Source organism: Diceros bicornis, chromosome 8 (assembly GCF_020826845.1).
Source record: "Diceros bicornis minor isolate mBicDic1 chromosome 8, mDicBic1.mat.cur, whole genome shotgun sequence".
In the NCBI taxonomy this organism is placed as follows: Eukaryota; Metazoa; Chordata; class Mammalia; order Perissodactyla; family Rhinocerotidae; genus Diceros; species Diceros bicornis.
Genome location: NC_080747.1, coordinates 6042072 through 6064362, shown reverse-complemented (window position 1 = coordinate 6064362; position 22291 = coordinate 6042072). Strand labels below are relative to the sequence as shown.

The following is a 22291-nucleotide window of genomic DNA, read 5'->3' as shown; positions in this document are numbered from 1 at the left end:
AGCGTCCGCTTCCTTCAGGAAGGGTGGAGAGACTTGTGGGGCTCTGATGAGATGCTGAGTGCACCTCCCATTCTAATGCACCTGACCCCCAATGCCTCTAATACTCCTCTGCTCAGAAGATGCAAGAAATGGAAAAACGAAGGATGAGAGTTCTGATGGCTGTGTGTCCAGCAGCGTGGTATCTGAGAACACCACTAGGAGAACACACTTTTTCCTGGGGTTGGGGGAGAACGCGTCACAGCTGAAAGGCAGGACAGGGTGTTGGGGAGAGCCTGCCTGGGCTCACACCCGGCTCCGTCACTCATAGCAGTCTGACTTTGGGCATCTATTGACCTCTCTGTGCCTCAGTTTCCTCATCTGTACAATGGGAATCACATTAAACTCATAGAGTTGCTGTGAGGATTAAATTACAGAAGCAGAGAGTGCCTAGCGCACAGGGGGCACTATGGAAGTCTGACTGCCATGGGTCGTGGTGGGAGGAGCAGTGGGGTCCTCATGTATAACCTGCCTTGAGACTGGAGCCTGGAGTCCAGCGAGCTAGGCAACCCCGTGTAATCTATCACGGACACCACCGAGGCATTTCCCTACCCTGAGCTGCGGTCCCCCAAGGTAGAAAACCCCCTGAGCCATGCCCTACCATTGCTACAGCAGCAGCTCCGGGAAGCACCGAGCCACTCCAGACCCACTGTGGGCTAGCAGGGCAATCTAACGGAGGCTTCGAAAGGAACCCAAAACCCTACAAGTCCTCTTTTCCATCAGGGAAGCAGAAACATGTTTAAATATGAGTCTTTAAAAAGGAGAGACAACTATGAAGCAATCACTTGGCCTTTTTCGTTCCTAAATTATCTCTGCTTCAGAATATTCTGGCGCCCTGTGAGATTCAGGGTCCCCTGAACTGGACGCCCAGGGCTGCATTCAGAGGCCCACGTTCCATTACATTTTTCATCCTCTTCTCTCCCTCCGGGTTCCTCCTCCCTGTTTTCTGACACCCCAGGTCTAAGCAGAGAGGACCTTAGTGTGCTGCAGAGCTCGTCTTCATCTCTCCGCAAAATAGAAATCCTCCCCCTGCGTTTACTACATAAACTTCAAGGCTCAAGAAACACGATTTAGACCATACACGCAGTCGGAAAACAGGGACCAAGTGGGATATGGTGATGGTTTTACAAGCTGGGCACGATGTTTATATAATACATTGGAAGGAACTTAAGATGAATGTTTTAGACTTTTCCCTCTTGATCCCCCTTCATCTAACCCTATATGAATTTGGAGTGTGTGTGTGCGTTTGAAAAGGCAGTTTCCAGACCCAAACACACCTCTTGCTATGACAATGAATAAGTGGTAACCATTTTTCCTGCCTCCTCCATTGCTCTCATACAATTCCAAAATGTCAGAACTAGAAGAGATTTGGGGGGAATCTTCCTCCTCCTCTCAGTTTCCAGGTAGGAAACTGAAGCCCAGAGAAGCCGCACAGCCTCTGACACTACAGCAGGGGCAGCGGTTCTCGGGCTCTGAACTATCAGACACGCCTCCACACTAACCTGAAGGATTTCATCCTGTGGAGCACCTGCACTTCTACACAATCCCTTCATTCTCCCCTTCGCAGCGCAAGACTTCTCACGACTGACTGACAGGCAGAGCAGACCAGCGTCCTCACGTGGCGCTGATGTAAGTCTCATTCACTTTGGGTCCAATCGTTTTCAGCCTCAAATACACTGGACCTTCTTTACATCATGTGTGAAGGCCCAGTGGTCACCCGAAGGGATGTGAAGTCCAACTAGGTGGAACGATTCGAGAACTAGACACACAGGAGCCCCTGCCAACTTCCAGCACCTATTCACTCAACAAACATGGGCCTTCTATGAGTCGTTTCTGCGGCAGGGTTGAGGCAGGGGTGGTGCCACAGTCTAACATGCCAGGCAGGCAGGAGCCTAGAACCCAAGCCAATGAAGCTTGGACTCTGGAATCTTCCTGCTGGCAGGTGGGCTCTCCACCCTCTGTACACAGAACTGCCCAGAGAGCCCTCGAGGGCTGGGAAAGGAAGGAACTGCAGGCCATTTGCATGTGTAATCATCTCATTGATCCCCACGGTGAAGACATGGATAGAATGATCTCCTTTTCATAGATGAGAAACCTGAGGCTCAGAGAAGTCAAAAAAATAAAATAAAACTTGCCCAAGATTCATTAGTTTATTGATTTGTTCATTCATTTATTCAACAAATGTTTTCTGAGTCCCTAGTACGTGCAAGGCCCTATTCCTGGCACTGAGAACACAGGTGTGAATACGACCAATGACGTCCCTGGTCTCATGGAGCTGACATCCTAGGGGGGGTGTGGGGGTTACTCGGGGGGAAGTATCAACAGGACAAACAGACAAGGCACCAAGCAAAGGAACAGACAGGACTAGTAGGGCATGACGACTTGGAAGGTGGCTGTGGCGTGAGTGAGGGAGCCTCCCCACCCTACGCCTCCTGCTCCCCACCAGCCCTCCCAGGCACCTCGGGAGGCTTCGCAGATGCCCTGGCCCCAGACCCTAACACTTCTGCACGAGCAGGTGGAGGCGTCCGGTTTCACTGGGTTCTGAGTCTCTCACTGTTGGTTTCTGACTATTGCCTTATCTTAAATCTGATTTTAACTTACTCAATTTCTCGTCCCCTGAAATTGGGATGGAATTTCTTCGGGGCCATTTTATCTCTATTTTTTATCCTTCTTTGTCCTCTGTTCTTGACTTTGTACTTAATTATTTTCTGAGACATTTGTCTTTTCCGACAGTTTTATACAGTTTTCTTGTGTCTGGTCTTTACCTTTTGGGAATCTTTCATTTTATCTAGGATTTTTTTCCTATTGCAGCAGCAACGCCGCACACAGGCCCTTCAGCCTCGGGGCTCAAGTAGCCGGCACCCGTGGGTCCTGTTTTGATTCTGTCATTGACCTGGGCAGTCACGCTCCACATCTATTAAAAGGAACTTTCTCCAGAGGCTGAAGTCAGAACAAAATGACCAAAGAACCGAGAGTGTGAGCTGCCTGAGGACCAGGACAGAAACTCCTCCTCCTGTTCCCCAAGTGGGCCCAGTGCCCGGCACAGGCCGTACAACCAACTGCGTTCACTGCACACAGGGATCAACAACAAGGTGAATGAAAAATGCTAACAGTAATGGTGTGATGGGCTGAATCATGTTCCCGCAAAATCCGTATCTGGAAGCCCTAACCCCCAGCACCTCAGACGGAACTAGATTTAGAGATGGGGTCTTGACAGAGGTCATTAAGTTAAAACGAGGTCATCCAGGTGGGCTCGAATCCAATCTGACTGGTGTCCTTATAAGAAGAGGAGATTAGGACACAGACATGCACAGATGAAGATGCAGCGAGAAGACGGCCGTCCACAAGCCAAGGAGAGAGGCCTCAGAAGGAACCAACCCTGCCCACACCTTGATCTCAGACTTCCAGCCTCCAGGACTGGGAGGGAATAAATTTCAGTTGTTTTTAAGCCATCCAGTCTATGGTACCGTGTTACGGCAGCTCTGGCAACCTAATACTGATTGAGTGCTCACTATGTGCAAGACACAGTGATAAGAAATTAACATCCACTGATTACTTATCTTTATAATAAGCCTGTGTCAGGCCCACAGGGGTTAAGAAATTACTCAAGGTCACAGTGAGCTGCTATGGGAGCCAGGTTCACGACACAGTGTGTGAGAATCCAGGGCCCATGCACTTAACTAAAATTCCATATCACAGGAGGAAGGAAGGGAGGAAGGAAGAAAAGGAAGGGAGGAAGGAAGGAAGGAACTAAGAGATATTGCCCCTTAAGTTTCAGCGTTTCTAACACAACAGTGATAAGACAGAACTCAAAGTAACGAGGAAATACCGGTGCTGAGCTCTGAAAGGTGAGCTGGGCAGGCAGCATCAGGATCTCTCCATTCCCAACGTCTCGGGCTTCGAGCGAGGCCGTGTAGCTGACCAAGAAGGAGTCTCCGACTGCTCAGAGAGAAGGCACGCGTGAGTCAAAAGCGGGGCCCCCATCACACCCCAGACACAGGCACACATTTTGCTTTGGGGGTTCAAAAGGAGGCTGCCATCACAGCCGCGGCTGGCAGGAAGGGCACCATTGGGACTTCACGTGCGTATTAGCAGGGAGAACAGGCTGGCACACTTGCTCTTGGGCTCCCCCTTTATTCACCTGGAAAGGGCTGTGAGCAGGTGCGAGGAGCTTCATCTGGGCACCCCTGCCCCATCCAGCATGGCCTGGGACTGGGTGGGTCAGTCTTCCCAATGCGGGATGTGTTTAGCTCACACACTTAGGAAATCTCGAACCTTTCAGTTTTGTTCGAAATCCACGCAGGGATGTATTTACTCCCAACAATCCTGTGCACACAACTGAGGAAGACCCTTTACAGGACTTGGGGGCCTTGGTGGACAGGGCGACACCAGCTGCCGCTCTGACACCTCCAGGCAGCTGGTTCTGCACAGCAAGCAGCACGGGGAGGCAGTGCCAGACCAGGGCCGGGAGGGGGCAGCAAAGGTCACCTCGGGCTCCTGTAGGGTCCCCTCCAGCCTCACGGTCTCTGGTTGGCCCTCTATCGCTTAATTACAAAAATTAATTGTTCACATTTAAGGGAGAAGCTTCCCTGGGAGACGGGGCTCCTGGCTTGAAGCTCTCCTTAGCAAGAAGTCAGGACTGAAAACGCCTGCTCTCGGGAGAAGGCAGCTCTGCTACTGGAAGGGCCACAATCAGACCAGAAGATGAACGACCAGGTTCCGGGGACCCTGCTGGGAAGAGAAGCCCCAGATGAGACCGCCGGTTTCTAGGCCTGCAGGCGGCAGCCGTGTCTCAGGCCCCACTTTCTGGAGGTGAAGAACTGCGCACAGGGGATCCTTCCACCTGAGGCTGGAAACGGATCACGCCCACTCTAACTGCCAACAGTGGATTCCTCCCACTGGACTGATGTTCTCAGGTGGGCTCCAGGCACCTGGCTGAGACTGAAGACACTTTGTAAACTAAAACCAAAGGAGCAGCTCTGTCCCCGCTCTTTGTGGCAGAGGCTCTAAGCTTCAGCCACGGCCTGGGGAAACACTGCGAGCTGGGTTTGGGGACACGGCCGAGCCTGTTCAGGGGCTGACTGGCTTGTTGTCTGAACTGGGCAGTTGTGGGACTGAGATTGTGATACCTTTCTTCTTTTAAACTGCTTTGAGATAAAATTTACATATCACTCAATTCACCTGTTTTAAATGCAAAATTCAAGGAATTTTAGTATATTGACTGACTTGTGCAACCATCACTACAATCTGATTTTAGAGATTTTCCTTCACCCTAAGAAGGAGGCTCATGCCCAACGACAGTCATTCCTCATCGCCACCTCCAGCCCCAGGCAACCACTAATCTACTTTTTTGGGACTAATTTGCCTTTTTTTGGACATCCATAGAAATGGAATCGTACAGTATGTGCTCTCTGTGTCTGGTTTTCCTCACTGAGCTTATGTGTTCGAGGTTCATCTATGTTGGAGCATGGGTCAGCTCTTCTTTCCTTTCTACGGTCCAGTAACATTCCACCGTGTGGACAGACCACATTTTGTTTACATGATACTCTCGCGTGGCCCCTGAACTCTGTGGAATTTTTAAGAAATGAGGCATGTGAGAAACTTGGCATTCACCTGATTCAGCTTCTGAGACAAAGGGGCTGCACCCTCTCTGCTGCTGAAGGAACTCCAACTCCTTCCAGACAGCAACAACCCTCTGGGCGAGGCTGGGCAGAACAAAATACTGGGAAGGTGGTTTGGGGAATTTGTATTTAGTTTAAGAATTTTAGACTTTGGACCTCAAACTTACAAGGGTAAAATTTTTTATCTCAGATTTTAATTCGTTCTGGACTTGAATGTATTTGGATTTCAATTTGTAGGGGATTCATTCCTGCGATTTTCATTTCTCCCCAAGAATCTGCGAAAGGGAGGTGTTGGCAGGTCATCGTTGGAGAATCTTTATGTGACTGAACTCAGGGTCGTCCTTTAATTATATTGCAAACCCCCTGATGCGCCTTGTTGAATAGTACCGCTGGATATGACTTGAATGGATGTTAGAATTAGAATTTCAGCCTCGGGTACAGATTATCCTTTGGGTTTATTTCAATAATATAATACTCTGAGTCATTTCCAAAGCCTTCACAGGGCAGGAAGAAAACTCTCTTCTACCCACCACAGCCACAGAAGGACACACAGGGGCAGAGGATGGGTGGTCTGGGGGAGCAGGTCTGTCCTGGGCCCTGACCAATGGCTGATCTCCCTCCCCAGTGAACCAGCCACCCCCCTAGTGATCTACAGATTAATGAGAGGCCCAGTGGGTTTGGAGAACAAGATGACAGAGACCGTCAGGGGGAAGCACACACTCTCCACCCCGATGTTTCCGTCCATGAGCGCGGGCAGCACACCTACAACAGGGCTGGTCTCCCCCCGCCCCTTTCTCACCCATTGGTGCACCTCATCTGATTAGTAAGCTGGGTGCGTCCCTGTCAGCTGTCTTACTCGTGAGAGTGGGCTGTGGGCAGAAAGCAAGACTGCTCAGCCCCTGCAGGACTGAGGGTGTTGGCCCAATATGGCCGGTGGGTGACAAAGCCTGTCCACCCCTGCCGGTCAGCCAGTGGGCCCCTGTGATCTCACCTAAGCTTGTCCTCCAACTTTGCCTCCATCTGTAACAGGGGTTCGAGTTCAGCCATAACATGCTATAATGTGCCTCATTTCTCAGTGTATTGAGACCTCAGAAATAAATGCAAAGAAAAGAGAAATGAGCACTGAGGCTATCGAATCAGTAGGACTGTTGTTTTAAAAATCCTCAATATTTTCATTTTATTTTTATATAATGATAAAAGCTAGGATCACAGAGATAAGGTGATAACACTGGTGAAGGTCGGTATAATCAGACCTTCCCCTGGCACAGCGATGGCATCACCCTCCAGTGTCCGCACGGGCACCAGCCCAGCTGCTCCCCACCGGTGCCCTGGGATGGGTGGGGAGTACATCACTTCTCAACGGACAGAAGAGGAATCTGAGACTGAGAGAGGTGGAGAGGCGTGCTTAGGCTCACCCAGTTAACAGGTAGGAAGGCACCTGGCCCTCTCGGGCTCGTCATCTTTTCTCTAAACGACAGCGTCTCTGATAAAAGTAAAGCACCAAATAATGATGATGATGATGATGATGACGATGTCAGAGTGTCACTGGTCTGGGGTCTCTTGGTCATTTGATTTTATAGTTATATACTTATTCTTTGGAAAAAAGTTTCCTGCCTGCTATGTTGAAAATCAATGTTAGATCCCCTGACATAGCATTGTGTTCACAGATACATACAATTCAGATGCTGCCCTCAGGCATGCAGAGCCTCCTAGACAGAGGTAAGGCATGGGTTTACCTAACAACAACTATATTATAGCAACAGGAATAAAAGTAATTGCCAGGGGCTGGGGAGACGGGAAATGGAGAGCTGCTGCTCAATGGGCATAGAGCTCTAATTACGAAAGATGAGAAAGTTCTAGAGATCTGCTGTACCACAACGCGCATACAGTTAACAATACTCTACCGCACACTTAAAAATTTAAGAGGGTAGATCTTATATTATGCATTTTTTTTTTTTTTGTGAGGAAGATCAGCCCTGAGCTAACATCCAATGCCAACCCTCCCCTTTTTGCTGAGGAAGACTGGCCCCGGGCTAACATCCATGCCCGTCTTCCTCTACTTTATATGGGACGCCGCCACAGCATGGCTTGACAAGCGGTGCACCCAGGATCTGAACTTGCGAACCCTGGGCCGCTGAAGCAGAGCACGCGCACCTAACTGCTGCGCCACCGGGCCGGCCCCTTATGCATTTTTTACCGCACCCACACGAAGAATAAAAATAATCACAAGATAGGTGCAAACACGGGGAGTACGTCTCATGGCCGCCTTGTATCCCTTTTCGAGAATTAATTCCCTTCTCCTTACAACTTCTGAAGTAGGTGCCACCATCATCCTCAGCTTACAGATGAAGAGGCTGAGGTTCAGAGATGTGCACTGTGCAAGCGTCAGAGTGGAATCTGACGAGTTCACGCGTGGAAGGGCCTAGAACGGTGGGCAGCTCTGAGCAGGTGAAGTGCAGGGGGGCAGGTGAGGGAGGTGCAGGTAAGGGGAGAGGAGCCTTCCAGATGGACACGAGAGCAGGAGCAGGTGTTCAGGGGTGCGAGAAAAGTGCCAAGTTGGGTCTGGCAGAAGCACAGACTGTGAAAGGCTGTTGGAGAAACAAGATGAGAGAGGCAGGTCGTGCTGGACCACGGGCTGGGGAAGGTGGGCAAGAGAACCAGGCAGAGGGCCAGGGCCCGTGGCCTCGTTCAATCTCCGCAACGACTCTGTGAGGCACTGTTACACGCACGCAACATCTGAAGTTCAGAGAAGTTCAGTAGTTTCCAGAGGCCACACAGCTCCTAAGTGGCCAAGCTAAGAGTCAAACCCAGATCCATTTGAGACCAAGTCCGTGCTCTGCTCATGGCCCCATGCTCTGTTCTCTGAACACTACCTTAAGAATTGAGGGGATTTATTTTTACATCATTGAAGGAAGGCACTGAAGATCACTTAGCTAAGATGTGTCATAACAGTTTTTATGGCACTGCTTAAACCAGAGCCAGCAAAGAGCTCACTACTTGTGGAACAATTCCATTGACAGCTTCCGTCAATAGTATGGTGTTAAGAAGGATTCTGAGGCCTCGTCTAAGGTCAGAGGAAAAGAGTGGCATGACTGATGAGCAATGTAGACCATGCATGCGGAAGTGGAATGGTCAGCAAGAGTTCTAGGCATGTGAGAGGTCCTACGGCATGAGGAGGGTAGACGGGGGGGCCAGACCACCTGAGTTTGAACCTCCACCTTGACCGCAGCCCTGTGGCCTCAGGTAAGCTCCTCACCACCTTACTCTCTTCGTCTGTAAATGAGATTCCTACTCAGAGTAAAAGAAGTCTCACCTCCTAGGAAAATTGATAACAACTGAGTCCCAGAAGTGGTTTAAATTAATTAACCAATGACAATTCGCCTCAGGAAACACACCTCTAAAAGCCAATCAGTGACGGCAGTGCACTTTGAAATCCAGCTAATCAGCAGCAGAGGGACCCCAGTGAACACGCCTGAACACGTCTCAACATCTCATGAGCACACGTCCAGGGCTGACGTCAAAGTCCCCCCCCGCCCCCCAGCACACCCCAAGACAAGCTCTGCATTTGACTGAGGGATGACAATTTTGATTATCTGGTGATGGATATATTGGGACTCATTATAAATGCTATCTTTGTATCAATTTAATAAAAATTGAATATACATATTTTAAAAACTCTTTCCCCAAATCCTACCTCTCTTGAACTTAAGCACAAATCCAGCTTCTGGTTGCAGATACTGAGCGGTGGTCTCCTCCTCTGATACCCCAGAGTAAAATCCGTTGTGAGGATTAACTGAGTGACGTGTTTAAGAACACGCCCGCTGCACACCACGTGCTCTGTAAGGATCTGTAGGTATTTTCATCATTTTCCATTCCTGACCGAGCACACTCTGCTATTACCTTGCAGAAACTTCTTTCTGAACGCCTGGAATCCTTCCGAGGTCTTGTTTCCTGTCGACTCCCTAACGGTGAGGCCGGTGATGTTGTCCAGCAAGAGCAGCTCGGAGAGGTTGGCCGCCCCGGGCGTCCTGGTGTTGTTCACGAGCAGATGCACCTGGGCTGTCTGCAACGCGCTCTGCCCGGACACCTGGGACAGGAGACGACACGAGGGCAGGTTTGCCGACAAGTCCAACTTCCTAAAAGGATGCCCCAGCCCAACCTGTGAGCACTAGGTCTTCAGGCAGAGGGAGGGTATTACGGTCTCACAAAGGTTCTGAGAATTGATCAGGTCTGATTTCAAAGGCCCCAGGAGAGTTCTGACTCATCCTTGCCAAGCCGTTGCTTGGTGACAGATTCAAAGTAACTGGGACCCTGAAATGCAGTGAAATCATTCCTACAGAGAACTTAGAAGAAAAAATAGACAAGCACAGAACCACAGTCAGGTTGGGGAGATGGTGACAATTGGTGTCACCAAGAAAAGCACACCACAGCTCTTTCTCACTCCGCTATTTTGAAGATTCAGCCAATCCCCAGAACCTTGCTCAGCGCCTCTCACTGCCATCTGATCTCCAGGACGGACCCAAGCTGGTCTCCTGCCTCCCGGCCCATCTCCCCTTCCATGTTCTGCCCGGCCACGTGTTGGAATGGCTTGGCTGTTGGAAGCCATCCAGGGGCCCGAGCAGCTTGGCTCCCCACCTGGCCTCAGCAACCTTGCCCTGCTCCTTCTCTCTAAGTTTATCTTCCACCACGCCTGCCCCTCCTTCACCCCTGCTCTGCTGAAAGACGCAGGAGCTGAGAAAAGAGAGGGAAGCAATGTACGTTCCGAGAGGAGTGAGCTCTGGAACGTAAGAGAAAAAAGCAAGTTGCAGGACTTTGTGTACAGTGTACTGCCACCTATGTAAAAGGAGAGAGGGAGGTGTAGCTATGTATGCACGTACACACACACACACACTCACAACTGCAGGCATATGGCAGAAAACGTCTCTAGGAGGACAGAGGAGAAAATGGTAGCACTGACTGTATCCAGGAAGGGGAACAAGATAGTGAGGGCCTGGGATAAAATGTGGGATGTGTAGTCAAGGGTTAACTCAGCAGGCTTGGGCTGCCCACTCCCTGCACGTTCCAAAGAAAGGACCGGCCCTTGACCAGCTCCTGGGAGATTAACCTCTAAAGCCCTTGGACTACCCTGACTGATAAGAGTGTCTTTATATACCTGTGGCCTTGGGCCACACCAGGTAGTCTGTGCTAACAATGTGACTCACAGTGGGGGCCCTGGGCCACGCTGTGTTAGTGTGACCTCTGGAGGGGCTGGAGCCTGAGTAACTGAGGGCAGCTACGTGGACACTCCATGCCTACAGGACTGACACCCAATGAAAACCCTGGACACTGAGGCTGGGATGAGCATCCCTGGCTGGCAATACTTCATGCGTGATGTCACACGTCATTGCTGGGAAAATTAAACGCTGTCAGTACTACTCCCCCAGGAGAGGGCAGCGGGAAGCTTGGTCTCTCTGGAGCTCTGTTCCACGTGCCTTTTGCTTTGTTGACTTGAATCTGCATTCTTTTGCTGTAATAAATTATAACTGAGAGTAGAACAGGTATTCAGAGTTCTGTGAGTCCTTCTAGTGAATCACTGAACTAGAGGGTGGTCGTGGAGACCCCCAACACAAGGATAATATGAAAAGCCATCTCGTGGGATAAGTAAGGATCAAAGACCTAAAAGACATTAAATAAATTTTTAAAACTGTCAAGCACCACACCCATGTTAAAATCTGAAAGAAAACATGTCATACTTTCTTTCCCATTCTAAATGACCACAGTGCATTTTCAGTAACAATAATTTAATTGTTACCAAAAATTCTTAGTGCTGGTGCTGCCAATAAAGACCCCTTGTGGGTCACCTCATCACTCATGTGTCCAGACATGGGTAGACAACCCTGGTAGACTTGCCAATTCTTAAATACACAGCTCTACTAATATTCCATTTGGGCAAAATCCAATTATTTTCTCTTTAAGTATATGCCACTATGAACACTTACCACTGCACACTTCTGAAAAATGACTCCATTCTCAAAAGTTCCTCGAACATCTCTTGAAATGTCTCCATACTACAATAAAATATAGAAATTATTAGAAAACGAAAAATATTTCATGCTACACACATTTAATAAAAGTACAGGACAGACTTTTAAAAGGGGGTTAGGGAGATGACTTCTGTAGTTTAGCAACGCCTTAGGTAACCTTGAAGGTTTTCTTTAAAAGAGTACTAAAGGACTGGGACTTCAAACCTAAGAGGAAAGAGGAATGGGATGTGTGAAGACACAGGAGCTATCTCCTGGTCTGGGGCGCAGAATGGGGAATGACACCCACGGTCACAGGGGCGCAGCAAACCAGGGCTGACCCTTTAGCAAGAGGAACGTGAGCAGAGCTATGGAAACGTCCTTTAGTGACTGCTCACCATCCTGGGCGGCTCCTGGGTGTGGGCTGAGGGGTCCACCAGCCACACACAGTAGTGACTGAGTGGATGCGGACCGCAGCGGGCTGGGGGGCAGCCTCCCGGGAGCTGGATCCACCATCGACGCAGGGAATCCACCCTTTTGGCCTCCTCCAGCCCTGCAAAGCCTCCTTGGAAAGATCCCAGAGGAAAGTCAGGGCTCGCCCACCAGATGCCGGCCCCGCTGCCCTGGAAACCCCAGGCCTTGGTTCCCCTCATAATCACAACCAACATCTGCTCATTTCCACCCTTGCCACATGCCCCCTGACCTCAGGGCCGGCCCCCAAGGCATGGACACATCCTTTACGGTACTCGGAATCACAGACCACAGCAGCTCTCAGCGACATCAATAATCACAACAATGGCTGTTACTTTCCAAACGCCAGCGTACCCCCATTCTTTACATACACGAATTCTATTCCTCCCATTTTACAGATGAGGAAACTAAGGCTCGTGAAGGTTAACTCACTTGCCCAAGGCTGCACAGGCAGCAAGCCTGGACTCCACCCCGGCCAGTGTGACTCCGTATCCTGTGATTCCTACACAACACACATCCCCCTCCAGAGTGTGACCCTCGCAGTGTACAGATGAACAAAGATGCAGAGAGGGGCGGCGACGCTCCTGAGAACGCGCTGACGGCGTGCGGCAGCCTTAGCCTGCCCTGACTCCGGCTGAGCTTTGTGTCGGCCGCCCTACCCTGGCGGCTCTTTCACATGCCGGGACCCTAACGAGTCCTAGACAGCCCTCAGGCAGGCGCCTGGCATTCTATTCTGCTGATCCTCATACAGCACCCTGCAAACAACAATCGAATAAACACAGCTTGTCGAGCAAAAACACACGGGGGGGGGGGGCGGGGGGGCGGGGCGACTGAGGATGGAGTGCTACGTGGGAGGTGACAAGTCACCTGTTACTAGAGCGGACTGGAAAGAAGACGACCACTGCAGTGGGCTGAATCGTGGCTCCCAGAAAAGAGATGGCCACATCCTGACCCCCAGAACCAGTGACTGTGACCTTATTTGGAAAAGGGGTCTTTGCAGATGTAACTAAGCTATGGATCTCAGGATGAGACCATTCTGGATTTAGGTGGATTGGATTTAGGTGGCCCCTGAATCCAATGACAAATGTCCTTATTAGTGACAGAAAAGAAGCAGACAGAGACACAGACAAGAAGGCCATGTGACGTTGGAAGCAGTGTGACAGTCGATTTTATGTGTCAATTGGGCTAGGCCATGATACCAGATATTTAGTCAAACACATCGGATGTCACTGTGAAGGTATTTTTTAGGTGAGATTAACACTTAAATCAGAACACTGACTAAAACAGATGACCCTCCATAATGTGGGTGGGCCTCATCCAATCAGTTGAGGCCTTAACAAAAGAAGCCTGACCTCTCCCGAGGAGGTGGGAGTTCTGCAGCAGGCGACTTTCCAACTGGAGCTGCTCCACCAGCTCTTCGCTGGGTCTCCAGCCTGTCGTGCAGATTTTGGACTTGCCAGTTCCTACAATCACATGAGGCCATGCCTTAAAATAAATCTCTCTCTCACACACATATATGTATGTATGTATGTATGTATGTATGTATGTATGTATGTGTGTGTGTGTGTGTGTGTATCATACACATCTTATGGGTTCTGTTTCTCTGGAGAATCCTAATACAGAGATTGGAGTGATGCAGCCACAAGCCAAGGAACATTACCAGAAGCCGGAAGAGAGAAGAAAGGATTCTCCCCTCCAGCCTTCAGAGGGAGCCTGGTTCTGCTCTGCCAACACCTTGATTTCAGACTTCTGGCCTCCAGAACAGCGAGAGAATAAGTTTCATTGTTTCGAGCCACCAAGGTCGTGGTGATTTGTTACGGCATCCCTGGAAAACTAACACAACCACGTAGCAGGGGGCCAGGAAGGGGCTCGTGGCCATGGTAGCCCATTGGCTGAGCTAGGTGGTTCTCACACCATTTTAAGCCGTGAAACCTCAGGTGAAAGACGGTCCCATGTGGAGGCAATACACGACAGGGAACATTCAACAACAGCAGAGAGTGAAGCAGCGGTTAAGAGAGGGGCTCCAAATCCCGGCTCTGCCACTTCTGCCTCTGGGACCCTGGACAAGCTTCTTAATCTCTCTAACCCTCAATTTCCTGTAAAGTGGGAATAAAGTTAGTACCTGGTTAAGGAACTGGTGCTGAGGCTCCAGAGAGACTATGCATGCAGAGTGCTAACCCAGCGCCCGGCATGTAGTAAATGTTTGTTACATGCTCACCATTACCATCGGCAGCAGCATTTTTAGAACAGCTGGAAGTGAACGGGTCTAGTTAAAGCAGAACCCGGAGCCCTCTTTAGAACCAGCAGACGCGGCAGGCTAATGCTCAGATCCACACATCCTATTCATCTAAACACTCTATGTTGTACAGAAGAAACAGCTCTTTGGGAAGATAAACGGATTTGCTCCCCAATGATAACAATACTTAGCAAAAGAGAGGGAATAGCCTTCTTTGAGGAAGAAAAGCCTTTGACATTTCATACACAGTTGGCTCAAAATTGGTTTCCTTCCAACTTCTGATATTTCTGTTAAAGCACTGACCGTGTTACTTACCAGGTGGTGTGTTGGAGGGGACTCTCTTTTAAACAAGGTCTTCTTGGGCCATGAGGGTAGAGAAGCGAACACGGATAGAGCCCATGGCCCACGAGAGGCTGCAGAAGTTGGGAGGGGGTTAAAGATCCACTGTTGAATCCTTTGGAGTTTCATTCCAACTGGTGCATCCACTGCAAAACAGCAATGCACGTGCATTAATCATATAATGCAGAAAGGCAGTAAGGCGAGTGGGGAAACTCTGCAGGCAGACCACATGGTATGTGGAAGGCACTTGGAAAACATTTGCTGGATGAGTGAATGAATGGATGACTTATCATCTCTTTGCCAGGAAATGAGACGTGCTCCTTGAGGGGGCTATAGAGCTTAAAGAGAGTGTTTCTCCCCGTGTGCACTCCTTATCTTGGTTGTGTGCAAAAATGTACATTCCTGGTCCCATCCCAGACCTATTGAATCAGAACTACTAGGCAAGGTGGGTGCCCTGGGCAATTCTTACACACATGGCATGAGACAGCCCTGAGTTCGAATCCTGGCTCCGTCACTCACCAGCTGTGTCGTTGGTCAAGTTATCTAACCTCTCTGTGCCTCAGTTTCCCTAACTCTACAATGGAGAGAAGAGTAGGCCTCACCTTACTGGGTCCTTCTGATGACCTGTCTCCTGCAGAGTGAGCCCTCAGTGAGCGCCACTACTGGACTACAGGGAGGACCAGCCCATTGCCAGACACAGTGTCCACTGAGCCATCCAACAGGGAACAGCTCCCTCTAGAATTTGCTCTATGTTGAAGTATTCTGAAAATTTATGAGCACTATGTGTAACACAGAAATGTCACTTAAAAGGTACTGGCTGGGTGTCAGGAGTTGTCCTGAGAGGGTGCTGCTCTGTTGGCGATCAGCAGCGTGACCTGGGAGAAGTCAGTGGACTTCGCTGAGCCTCAGTTTCCCTTACTTGGGAATGTGGTTAAAGTATCAATCAGACATTGTTGCCTAAGGAGCAGATTAAATGACACACTGCGTGTCAAAGTGCTTACAAGTAACAAATGCTTAAAGCTAGAAATTTACAAATTCTGAAATGACCTGGGTTGTGGAGTTGTGCCTTTTTCAACATTTGTCTTCTATCCAAATATAAAGTATTTTGACTAAGAATGAATTTGTTTTGCAGTCTTTCTTACACACTGTATTGATACAAGGTCTTTAGAAGTGCTTTTGAAACCTTTTACAGAGTTTCTAAATATATGTAGGAAGAAATAAAAATTTGAAAACAAATGTGGCACAGGATCCTAGAAAAAATTAGTGTCTTTTTTCCTGGAACAGGATCTGTGGCTGATTGGGTTCGTGAAGCTGGAATGGGGATACAGGTGAGCATCGGGAATTGACAGCCCTCCCCATGGAAACAAGCAGGCGCTTTCCCAGGCCAGCTGCCCACTCAGGAACGTTTGAGAAAGTCACTTGGGTGCACGTGGGACTGGACGCCCATCTCTGGACCCCGGGCCAGCCCGGCTAAGGGACAAATGCTTTCCCAGTAGACTCGCTCGACACAAAATCTTGAGGCCACCCTGGGTTCTCTGTCTGGGGCACCTGTTTATGCCGCCTGGCCCCTCCCAGCCCTCAGGAGGCCAAGCCACAGGCTCTGAGGAAGGCTGGGATGAGGGCAGGCACTATTGGTGCCGACAGGCAGTATAGAAGGGGTTCCAGCTACAAGGTGACGATCACCACCCACCAGGTCATTGCTCACTGGCCTCCCCACTGTCGCCACGAGCACATGGGTCATCTGTACTGTCCTTGCTGTTCTTTAGACACACCTTCACTCTCTGCCTCTGGGCTGCACATGCCTGGAAGCCTCTCCCTCCAACCCCTTGTCCTGCTACCTGCCACCCCTCAGGACTCAGCTGAGCAGCACCTCTTTCAGGAAGCCCTCCCTGGACAGCCCCTCCCAGTGGCCTTCCTCCTCCATCCCTCGCTCTTAGTGCAATCATAGCCCTCAGTATACTGTGCTCTCTCTGACCAACAAGTCTGCTTAACCAAAGAGTGAAAGGTCTCCATGACTGCAGTGATATCGCCTCAACCTACTTCACTCAAAGGAAAACACTGGATTTTGTAAAATGTAAAGACTGTGGAGAGTAACAAAAGACACAGGGAACACTTTTAACTCTCCAGGTAAATGAAAAATGTTTACCCCTGCCATAAAACAGGATCCTTGAGGGAGGTGTATTCATAATCTGTGCCGAGGGGACTCTGGATGAGAAGACTGTTCGTCCACGCAGGATCCCTCCCTTCAGGGAGGCCCCTCCTCTAGGCGGTGAGAATCCTGCTCGGTCTATACAGACAAGCAGGGCCAACCTGGGTCCCAGTCCATCCTGGTCCCCAGGAGGCCAGGATCAGGCACGGAACCCAGAATACTCCTTCCCCAGGCCCCAGAGACAGGGTCGGGGACAGGCATGGATGGGACCCAAGCTGAGCCCATCGGTCTTCCCTGGAACTTTGGCCAAGCTACCGGGAAGTCTCTTCCTCCCTGTGAGTGCAGTTGTAAGCCTCCTGAAAGCCCAGACTGCCAGCGGCCGGCTTTCCCACCACGTGGAAGGAATGTGCCTGAGAACAAGGCTCACCAGAGGAAAGCAGGGGCCGAGACAGAACAGAAAGGCAGAGCCCTGAGAACATGGAGCTCCCGGATCCTGCAGTGCCCGGGGCCTGGGCCTTTCAGTTACAAGGGCCAGCAAATTCCTTTTCGCTTAGGTTATTTTCAGTTCAATTTCTGTCAGCTGGTGTGGTAGGAGGACTAGTGGCCCCCAAAGATACCTAGGTCCTAATCCTGGGAACCTGTGAATATGTGATCGTGTATGGTGCAGGGACTTTGCAGATGTGATTAAATTAATGGTCCTGAGATGGGAGATAACCTGGGTTATCCAGGTGGGCCCTAAGCGTAATCCCAGGTGTCCCTATAAGAGGGAGGCAGAGGGAGATGTGAAGACAGAAGAGAAGAAGGCAACACAACCAGTGAAGCAAGACGCTGCAGTGCTGGCTTGGAAGACGGAGCAAGAAGCCATGACCTACGGAATGCAGGGGACAAAGCTCTGGATACCAGAGGAGAAGGAAACATATTCTTTCTAGAGCCTCGGAGGGCGCGGGGCCTCGCTGACACCTGGACTTCAGACCGCTTAAATTGATTTCGGGCTTCTGCCCTTCTGAACCGTAAGAGAATAAATTTGTATTGTTTTAAACCACTAAATTTGTGATAATTTGTTAAAGCAGCCACAGGAAACTCATACACTTGGCTAATCTACACATTCTGTGTTTTACTAATCAGACCCCCTCGGGAGAATCAAGACAGACCTGCCTTACCCTAAGCTCTGTTCTGTGCACTAAGCTCCAGCCAGCTGCTGCAGGAGGCGGCACACGGCCCTGGCAGGTGAGGTGAGAGAATAACCTATCTGCCCAAGGTGGTCAGAGCAGCAGGCTGTGAGGGAGGTGGAGGCAGGAGGGCTACGGCTTTAGGGTCTGGTTCTCTTTCACGGTCAAAACAAGAAAAATCAAACAAAAGGAAAACTTACCGGCAGTCTTAAAGTGAGAGCTTTCCACATTGGGCTGAATCATACTGGGCGAATCCTAAAAAATGCAAAAGTCACACAGTCATTAACTGAAGAACATAGTCATAACTGCATTTCTGGGAGCCGTCTAGGGAGGAAGCCCCGTGTTCCAAATTTCATACACTCAGACAGACCTGGGTTCAAATCCCAGCTCTGCTTGTCACTAACCCTGTGGTGCTGGGTGAGTCTGGAGCCTCTGAATTCCCAAGACCCTGCAAGTTTTCACGGAGTGGCACATAAAACACTAGACTGGGAGTCTGGAGAACTGGATTCTAGCTGGAACCACTTACTTGTTGCGCGTCCTTGGCCAAATCTCTCAGTCTCTCTGAGCCTCAGATCCCTCCTCTGAAAAGTGTGGACCTCAAAGCCTCCTCTCAGCTTTCTTTGCCTAATTCAGTGATGAAAACCTGTCCAAACGGGGCCCAGCCAACCCGTCCACTCCACCTTTGTGAAATACTGAGCCCTGGAAAGGCCAGAACCCCTGTACCGTACAATAATAATAATAATAACAACACTGCCCTGGCATGAGCCCTTGAAATGGGCCAGGCCTGGTGCTGTGTGCTCCAAGTGAATTATAACTGGTCCTCATAATAACCCAGTGAAGTGTCATCCTCACTTCACAGTAAAACCCCCAGATGCGGTGTAACCTGATAACTCACTCCAGGTCCCACAGGTAGTAAGTGGGGAAGACTAGCTTTGAACCCAGGTAGCCTGGCTCTGGACATGCTGGTCTCTACGCGATGGAAGGAGAAAGGATGTGCAGAGGCATTGAAGACCACCAGAGCTGTGTGGGACACTCAGGCCTGAATCAGGTCCAGTTCTGATGGCGAGTTCACGTGGCTAAGGTTTAGACAGCCCCCTAGTGGGTGGGACACCATAGAAAGCATGAGATTCAGTGGGATAGAAAGGGACCTGCTGTGGCTACTGTCTTTGTCCACTTGGAAAGGTTTCCCCGTGTCCTTGCTTGTGGTCAGAGTAAGCCTGTCCCCTTGGCCACAGAGTGGCCATGTCTTCAGGCCCCGTCCTTACAGGCCTCCCAGCCTCCAGACACCCGCAGCCGAGGCCAGTCTGCCGGGACGATGTAAGCCAGCTTTCCCAGCTGCATGGAGGAGGCCCATCCACAGGGCTGGGACACGAGGTCCACTCGCGGAGGGATACAGATGGGGCAATGGGCAACGCAGGGACTGCTGAGGACACAGGCGGCAGGAGAGAGAACAGCTAGACCCAGCCAGCCTTGCACCAAACCCACCCGGAATTCCCAGCTCTTCTTGCCCTCCCCTGACCGTGACCTAGCAACACTCAACTCTCCAGTGAAATCTCTCGAGCCTTTTGCGTGTGGGGTCCCCCAACCCCCGATAAAAGCACTTGCCCAAGCGTCCTGGAGCTCTCTCGCTCCCCACCTGCCTGGCTGAGCCCAATCCCCAGGCCCTCCTCCCATGTGGCCCCCCACGTGGCGTGCCTCCCTCCTCCAGGACCTGTGAGTAAAATCAACCTCACTTGCATACACCTCTCCCTGCTGTTATTCCGTGTCCGCACCTGACTAATCATCAAAAAACCCCATTTTAAGTAACACGATTATTCCTTACAACACATAGGGGCGTACCAAAAAGGATGCAAAGCAGGGTCACAAGGAGATATTTGTACACCCATGTTCACAGCAGCACGTTCACAACAGCCAAAGGGTAGAAGCAACCCACGTGTCCACTGCTAGATGAATGGATAAACTAAATGTGGTCTATACATGCAATGGAATAGTATTCAGCCTTGAAAAGGAAGGAAATTCTGTCACATGCTACATCATGGACGAACCTGGAGGACACTGTGCTAAATGAAATACGTCTGTCACAAAAGGACAAATACTGTGTGACTGCACTAATATGAGATCCCTAGAGAAGTCAAATTCATAGAGACAGCAAGTGGAACGGTGGGTGTCAGGGGCTGCGGGGGGTGGGGAGTTGTTGTTTAATGGGGACAGAGAATCAGTTCTGCAAGGTGAAAAGTTCTGGAGACGGAAGCACAACAGTGTGAATGTACTTAATACCACCCAACTGTACACTTGAAAGTGGCTAAGATGGTAAATTTTGTTATGTATATTTTATCAGAATTATAAATATAAATAAATAAAACAGGTCTATGTTTACCTAGAAAGAATGTTAAGATATATCAAGTGAAATCACTAGGTCACAAAATTATGAGTAATATGGTCCCATTTAATAAAAATGGAATTTTTATATATTTAATATGTTATTACATATTTAAGAATTATGGGGCCGGCCCAGTGGCGTAGCACACTCTGCTTCAGCAGCCCGGGGTCCGCAGGTTCGGATCCCAGGCATGGACACACACACCGCTCATCAAGCCATGCTGAGGCAGTGTCCTGCATAGAGCAACTAGAAGGATGTACAACTACGACATACAACTATCTACTGGGGCTTTGGGGAGGGAAAAAAAGAGGAAAAAAGGAGGAAGATTGGCAACCGATGTTAGCTCAGGGCCAATCTTCCTCAAAAAAAGAAATCTTTAAAAAAAGAATTATATTCATATATTTATTTTAAATATATTTATATATAGTTACTTTTATTTGTACATATATTTATATATATTTAATAATTTGAAAGTATATGTAGAATTTAATAATATATTTAATACTAATTATTCATATATTTAATATATAATTATATATTAACAACATAATACATCATAACCACATATTATCTTTAACAGCCTAGCAAGGGATATACTAAAGTGCTAGCCTCAGGGACCTCGGGGAAAGGAGAGGCGTGGGTGCAGGCAGCAGAGGAGGCTTTCTTGTTTCTGTGCCATCGTATTGTTCCATTTCTCATAACGAAGAGCATATGACCATGTGTCACTGCAACAGCAGCAACATCAATAATAACAGGGACTCAGCAATGGGAGCCACCACACAGGGCTGCTTTGCAGGCCTGTTCCTTTGGGGTCCTCCAGGCCCCCTACACCTGACATGAACATTGTCCCCGAGACCTTCTTGGACGGGTGTGTGTGGCCAGGACAACCACTAGCCCATAAGGTCCTTCCACAAGGTGGAAAGAGGCACCTCTTCCTCAAAAGAAGACTTCCACATGTCAGACACTGCTGTGACATTCTGATGTGGATGGAGCAAGTCTTTCCCTGCCACCTGGCAGAAGAAAAATCTCATGATAAAAACAACCGCCCAGGCTGTGCAGCGTGACCTCCTTCTACAAAGTAGAGCACAGAAAGGGGGGAAGGGTTAGTTCACAGTGGAGAAACCCGACCACCTCTACTCCAGCCGGGAGATCAAGGTCAACACCAACAGCAACAGACCGTGTTGAGAGGATACACCCAGAGAAATCCCAATAGGGGGGCACCCTACAAAATACTTGACCTGTCCTCCTCAAACTGTCAAGGTCATCAAAAACAAAGAGAGTCTGAGGAACCATCCCAGCCAAGAGGAGCCTAAGGAGACGTGATGACTACATGTAAGGTGGTGTCCCGGATGGGAGCCTGGGAGACAGAAGGGATATAGGTAAAAAAAATAAGGAAGTCTGAATAAACTACAGACTTTAATAATAATATATCAAAATTAGTCCATTAACTGTAATAAATGTACCGTCTAATGTAAGATGTTAATAATAGGGGAAACTGTGTGTGGGGCGTATGTGAATTTTCTGTACTATGTACTCGATTCTTCTAAAGCGTAAAACTGTTCTAAAAATAAAGTCCATTAACTAAAATAAAATACATTTGTGAGGTCTCTGGGGTGAACAGTGGTGCTACGGTGCACCCAACTCCCACACAACCCCTGCCCCCTGGAAATTTCCATTCAGTCTTTCTACCAGCATCTGCTGCACGGCAGGCTCTGTGCTAGACACCACACAGTGAGCGAAGCAGACCTGGCCCCTGACCTCACCAAGGGACAAAGGTCTCTTCACCAACAGAGGTTTCCACGTGGGAGGAAGGGGCAGGTTCCCAGGGAGCCAACAACCCAAGAAGGCCTTGGGTAGCCCTGGGTGCCAGAGAGCCTTGAGTGTCTCTGAT

At 49.5% G+C, this 22291-nt stretch overlaps 1 protein-coding gene across 1 annotated transcript in view; it reads right to left on the bottom strand.

The window, feature by feature from the left end:
- Window positions 1-22291, bottom strand: part of EVC2 (EvC ciliary complex subunit 2) — a 138440-nt gene that overhangs the window by 112260 nt on the left and 3889 nt on the right. Inside the window, exons 2-6 of the mRNA XM_058546710.1 lie at window positions 18221-18275; window positions 14679-14848; window positions 11636-11704; window positions 9558-9744; window positions 3866-3975 (exon numbers count right to left, since the gene is read on the bottom strand). Coding sequence (XP_058402693.1) covers window positions 3866-3975; window positions 9558-9744; window positions 11636-11704; window positions 14679-14848; window positions 18221-18275 — 591 coding nt within the window. The remainder of the gene's footprint in view (window positions 1-3865; window positions 3976-9557; window positions 9745-11635; window positions 11705-14678; window positions 14849-18220; window positions 18276-22291) is intronic.